Source organism: Scyliorhinus torazame, chromosome 11 (assembly GCF_047496885.1).
Source record: "Scyliorhinus torazame isolate Kashiwa2021f chromosome 11, sScyTor2.1, whole genome shotgun sequence".
Lineage (NCBI taxonomy): Eukaryota > Metazoa > Chordata > Chondrichthyes > Carcharhiniformes > Scyliorhinidae > Scyliorhinus > Scyliorhinus torazame.
Window position 1 is genome coordinate 36940878 of NC_092717.1, and position 6447 is coordinate 36947324.

The following is a 6447-nucleotide window of genomic DNA, read 5'->3' on the forward strand; positions in this document are numbered from 1 at the left end:
AAACCTGGATGAAAATACAGAGAGAGCCGACTTTAACATTCTGTTTGGTTTACACCTGAACATCACTTGGGTTTAACCCACTGGATAACGCCTTTGGGTACGTTACAGCTGTCATTCAGCCAGGAGGCATTTGGAAATGTTTAAAATGAGGTCCATAATTTACCTTGCCATGAGTTGAGCAAATAATGTGAACACGTTTTTCTTTTAAATGGAGAGATGTGGGGAAGTTCCTGTGCGCGCGCCCAGAGGATCGATTGACAAATCCAAACAAACGAGCACTCAATACATAATTGGGTCCATTTATTACAATCATTCGCGGTATGCCTCGGGTTATTAATCTATAGGTTACTCTCCCTGCACCCAAAGAAGTTCAAAGAACACCGACCACAACACAAAGAAGGAACAAGAACTGCGTCCAATTCGTGCAAAGAAACCCTTTGTGATAAAGCACTTCTTCAAAACCAGCTCACCCACAGAAACGATACATAAATGTCCCCAAATTAAAGAAAAAACACACCACTGAATTTGGACTTCTCCTTTGCTTAAGGCTATATACGAACACCAAAAAAAGCATTGCGAGAACATTTAAATCAAAACCCTAATTTGTTTCTCTTTTTTGTTGTTGCTGCTCTGTCAATTACGCCACTTGCGAGTTTACGGTCTTGTCCACCAGGGTTCGGTTCGTTCAATCAAAAATCCGCCCGTAAGAAAATCCAGCTTCTATTGTCACGCCGGAAATTGTCCTTGTCAACAAACTCAACTTGATATCCTAAAGAGCACTGTCACCAGAACTACTTAGAACCGCATTGGCCAAGGCAATTGTCAAGTACTCGAAGGAAATTATTCTAATCGGTAGGTAAAGGGAATCTGCCCCTACTCGGCAGTTAGGTGGTTTTGGTATATAATAATCTTGTTCCGTTGCAATATCGATAATGTACATGGCGACTTGATCTCCTGGTCGAGGGGTTTGGACCAACACGGGCGTGTCCCTTTTATAGAGGGAATACTAAAAAGCCAGAAAAAGTCGAATATTTCCATCCTCCCATGAGATTGCCCCTTTCCAGTTTCAAATAGACTTTGTCCTCTCTCTCCATGTTCAGCAGCACCCCGTTGCTGGCAGCCTCCCGGGTCACATCCTGATCCCCGGCAAAAGCAGAAATCACAGCCCAGCCATTTTGCATGAGACTGACCTGAAGGCAGAACAAAGCGGGAAAAAAAAGCCTTTACAAACGTTGACCTTCGCATTAAGGGTTTAAGGGCTCCAAGTTATCCGGCTGGCTAACAGTTGCTTTCTTGTCAGCGACCACCCCCCCCCCCCCCCCCCTCCCCCTCCCCACCACCACCCGCTGTTAAAACACAACTTGTGTTTTGCTACCCGGGCAATGTACATGCACAGTCTGCAATTGTACCCGGACAATCTCCCTTCCCTTTCCGAATCAAAACAAGCAAAATACTGCTGGGGATGATGCACATCTCAAATCAAACCAGAAAATGCTGGACCATCTCGGCAGGGTTGGCAGCATCTGTGGTGAGAGAGAATGGCGGTACCAACTGGTCCTTCTCCGGGTCTATGTGCTGAGGCCTGCTGAATGTATCCCAACATTTTCTGTATTTTGCTCCCTCCCGTTCTCTCATTCCGACCTATCCACCGGACTACTACATCAACCCCCCCCCCCCACACACACACACACACTCCTATACCAAAACACCCCACTGACCATCTTTAAAAATATATATATTTGTATTTCTTTTCCAAAAATCAATTATTCCAGTTCAATTGACTCAATGAGAGACTGTCAGGGCCAGTCAGAGCGGTGGTTGTGAAATGGTCCACCCAGCAGCCCCCTCGCTGTTTGCCTCTACCTGGATCGTCTGCCGGTTGTACACCTTGACCACGTGGAAGCTGAAACTGTAAATCCCTTTCCTGGGGGCCACGAATGTGCTGGACCTCATATCGAAATGGCTCCCAATATTAACTAACACCTGGAAGAGAAAGCACACAGCGCCGAGATTCCTGTTACCGCATTTTATTTGCGTTAACTCGCGCTCGGAAACTTGCGCCGGGGATAGGATGGGGGGAAAGAGGGGACATTTTCGCTGCGGCGGCTGGAGATTCAGATTGGACCTGTTCCTCGGGTTCAGTTGAAGGATGCGGCCAGGAAGGAGCTAGTGAAGGACACACTGAACGGTGAGCTGTGTTTGTAACCAGGGGGAAAGGGACACGCAAAGATTTTTTTTTTTTAATTGAATTGCAAACGCAGGGGGCAATGAACTAGAAACAAAACTGCTAAAAGTTCACATTTTTTTAAAAAGCAGGCAGGTTTCAACAGATTTAAAACAAGGGCGTTCTGAAAATGTGTCTGAAAGTGTGTCGAAGGCGGTCAAAGTTAAGCGGACTGCATAATCCGCGCTCATTTTTGCAATAACAAGAAATGCACTGTTACCAATCGAGGCTGACAAATTGATATGGTCGGCAGCAGTGTGTTTGGGGAGTGGATGGAGGGAGGTCCATCCATGGTAGCATAGTGGTTAGCACAATTGCTTCACAGCTCCAGGGTCCCAGGTTCGATTCCCGGCTTGGGTCACTGTCTGTGCAGAGTCTGCACATCCTCCCCGTGTGTGCGTGGGTTTCCTCCGGGTGCTCCGGTTTCCTCCCACAATCCAAAGATGTGCAGGTTGGGTGGATTGGCCGTGCTAATTTGCCCCTTAAGTGTCCAAAATTGACCTTATTGTTGGGTGGGGTTATTGGGTTATAGGGATAGGGTGGAGGTGTGGACCTTGGGTAGGGTGCTCTTTCCAAGACCCGGTGCAGACTCGATGGACCGAATGGCCTCCTTCTGCACTGTAAATTCTATGGTTCCAAGAGGTCAGTCTGCTCTGTCAGCAGCCACAAGGGTTTCCAGCTTCTCAATCCCTCATTCACATCAAAGGCGAGACTGTGGGGGGTGGGGGAGGTGTTGTTAAGGGGGGGGGGGGGTAAACGGGAGGGGAGCTGGGGCAGACAGAGAGGGGGACCTGGGGGAGGGAGGGGTGAGATGATTGTGTGGGGGAGGCGCCGCCGCCGCTACTCACATGGTCGAAGTAGATGGTCATGGTCCTGTTGCTCATCTCGGACGGTTCGTGGTTGGTGCTGCGCACAGCGGAGAACGCCACCTTCGCACTACCACTCCTCACCGAGATCCCCAGCGAAGAGGTGACGGCCCCGTCCGAGGACGGGTTCGAGTCACACACCACCAGACATTTCCCCTCCAGCACGATGGGTTCCGTCTCGTTCTGTCCCGACGCGAGCCCCGTGCAAGCCAGGCAGAGGCTGAGAGCCAGCAGGCGGAGAGATCCCGGGCGCATTAGCGGCAGATCCATGCGATTCTCAGTAATCCGATACAGATCTTATTGTGTGTGTGTGTGTTCCTCTTGTCTCTTCCACACACACCTCTCCACACACAAAAATTACCCCCTCCCCCCCACCTTCTCTTTCTCTCTTGACCACCGCTTCCAATACAGCTTCTTAGAAAATCAAACAATGTTCCTCAGTCTGTTTGGATGTCATTGCCTGCAACACAAAATCAATGCAAAAAACAAAAGATCCAACGCAGATTGAATGCATTTTATTGATAACTGACAGCCTGACAGAATAACACTGCTACCCTGTCACTCTCCAAATGTATTCTCCCTCCCCTCCTCTGTTTTAGTCTCAATCCTCCAGCTCCCTCTCTCTCCTTCCTTTCTTCCACTCTCTCCCTTTCTCTCCCCTTTCCCTTTCCTCCCACTCTCCCCTCCCTCTCTCTCTCCTCCCTTTCTCTCCCTCCCTCTCTCCGCCTCTGTTTCTTCCCCTCGCCCTCCCCTCACTCTCCCCCTCTCTCTTCCCTTTCTCTCCCTCTCTCCCTCCCCTCTCCCTTCCTCCCCTCTCTCTCCCTCCCTCCTGTCTCCCTCTCTCCGCCTCTGTCTCTTCCCCTCTCCCTCCCCTCCCTCTCCCTCCCTCCCCTTCTCTCTTCCCTTTCTCTCCCTCCCCTCTCTCTCCCTTCCTCGCCTCTCTCTCCCTCCCTCTCTCCGCCTCTGTCTCTCCCCTCTGTCTCTCCCTCCTCCCCACCCGTCACTGATGAAGGAATTCCACAATTGAACTTGACTTTGCGCTCTCCTTCTCCCCGGCGGTAGGCTGAAGTCCCCCCTCCTCAGACACATCCATCCACTGAAACCCACCCGCTTTCACAGACCAGCAGCTCGGCCCCACTGCCCGCTGCCATCAGCCGCCCATTTCGCCAAACCCACTCGCCGAAAAAGAGAATCAAAGTTGTCCATTTCTCTTCTCCCGCAAAATAAAAACACCCTCCAAAAATAAAAACATCCCGAGCGCAAAGGGAGAAGCTGGAGGCATGTTTAAAAAAAAACTGAGCTGGTGGTGACCAGGGCACCTCTTACCGTTTAAATCGCGAAGAGATCTCTCTCCAAGTTAGATAAAATATTTACCGCTGTTCCCAGCTCACTGTCCCCCCTTCCACTAAAGCCCGCCTGCCAGTTTGATAACGTTTGATTACGTTTGCAGTGTGATGCCCACGTTGGAGATGGTGTTACCTGGCAGATCCATGGTGGCACGACAGTGTGATCACACTATCCCCTCTCCCAAGCTGTGGTGTTCGGGTAATGAGCTGGAGATATGTTGGCAGAAAGGAAGCAATGGGTCCCCTCTCCCTCCCTCGCCAGGAGTTCATTCTCTCTCTCCCTCTCTCACAGACACACAGCACATTGATCCAGGGCTCAGGTATGAGGCACCGAATCAAAGCCAGCGGGGTCAGCCTTTTAAACAGCCCCCCCCCCCCCTCTCCCTGCCCCGATTCACGGCTCATTGTCGAATTGTGCTGTCTGCTTGTCCCACGGCTCTCACAGATCTATCGCCATGCCCCCGCCACTTTTCCTTGACTTCCTATTCTGTGATTTTCAGATAATCATTCAAGATTTCCGATGGCTCATGCCAAATCAACAAGGATTTGCAAGTAAACGGAGTCCTTTAATCCGACCTCAGCATCTATGCACGTTATGTGCGTGTGTGCAATCTGTATACCTATACATCTAATGTATATAGATGCACACACAAAACATATTCATATATACAAGTAGAGATATATGTGAATCCTTACCTATGTATGTATGTATAAATATGAACACACATTCAGTCACACACGTATCATGCATGGACCCAAACATCGAAATACAATAGGTGCAAATATAAAAGTGGATTAAAAACGAAAAACGGTGTAATGGTTCCAGTTTAAAATTAAATCTAATTGCAAACACATTTCCAACGACTGATTTTTTTGTGTGGAGATGTAAGTGGCTGACAATTGTAATCACAAGACTGCATTTTAAAATAAAGGAGGGGGGGGGGGGGGCACTTGATCAGAAACATCAAAGGTTTTTCAAAGTGCAATAAACTCCAGTCTGCGAGGTTGTAATTGCTTGGGTTCATTTTATTTCTCAGCTCAGCCGTGGCAGCATACAGCACCGCCATCATGTGGCCGTGGTGCCGCACTTGTAAATTGCAACTTGCTGCCTCCCTCCAAAATCCTGGCCCAGAGTCTGAGGTTGTCGCGACAGCAGCTTTCTGTTGTCCACACACGTGCAGTGGAATGCAGACATCCCGAAGTTGTTGTCAATGATTCCCTGCTCCCCGACAGACTGCAGTGAGGTCCATTGTGGCCATTATTCTTGCTATTGAAACCATGAGGAAAAAAGTCTTGTTCATAGAATCATAGAATTTACAGTGCAGAAGGAGGCTATTCGGCCCATCGAGGCTGCACCGGCCCTTGGAAACAGCCCACACCTCCACCCCATCCCAGTAACACCACCTAACCTAATTTAGCATGGCCAATCCACCTAACCTATCTTTGGACTGTGGGACGAAACCGGAGCACCTGGAGGAAATCCATGCAGACACGGGGAGAATGTGCAGACTCCGCATTGACAGTGACCGAAGCCGGGAATCGAACCTGGAGCTGTGAAGCAACAGTGCTAACCACTGTGCTAGGAGGGTACTGGAAATGGCGTGGAAATCACTGTCTATGGGGATGTTTGAAGTGGAATTCAACAATGATTTGAAAAGGAGATTAGATGGACACTGGAGAGGAATACATTTGGATTGGATTGGATTTTGTTTATTGTCACGTGTACCAAGGTACAGTGAAAAGTATTTTTCTGCGAGCAGCTCAACAGATTATTAAGTACTTGAAAAGAAAAGGAAATAAAAGAAAATACATAATAGGGCAACACAAGGTGCACAATGTAACTACATAACACTTGCATCAGGTGATGCATACAAGGATGTAGTGTTAATGAGGTCAGTCCATAAGAGGTCCATTTAAAGGGCTGTGTAGATAGAGTGGGAATATGCGACTGACTGGACTGCTGTACAGGGAACGGTGTAAACGCCATGTGGCATCTTTCTGTGCCATTATG

At 48.9% G+C, this 6447-nt stretch overlaps 1 protein-coding gene across 2 annotated transcripts; it reads right to left on the reverse strand.

Moving 5' to 3' along the window:
* Positions 1–279: 279 nt before the first annotated feature.
* Positions 280–4772, reverse strand: cbln2b (cerebellin 2b precursor). 2 transcript variants are annotated; one of them, XM_072467136.1, is made up of 4 exons: positions 4570–4772; positions 3073–3550; positions 1864–1983; positions 280–1190 (listed from the first exon to the last, which is right to left on the reverse strand). In XM_072467136.1, the coding sequence occupies exons 2-4, from the start codon at positions 3358–3360 to the stop codon at positions 993–995; spliced, it is 606 nt and encodes a 201-aa protein (XP_072323237.1). In that variant the 5' UTR covers positions 3361–3550; positions 4570–4772; the 3' UTR covers positions 280–992. The 2 variants fall into 2 exon arrangements, with proteins under 2 accessions (XP_072323237.1, XP_072323238.1); XM_072467137.1 differs by lacking the exon at positions 4570–4772 and adding an exon at positions 4417–4563.
* Between the last annotated feature and the right edge of the window lie 1675 nt (positions 4773–6447).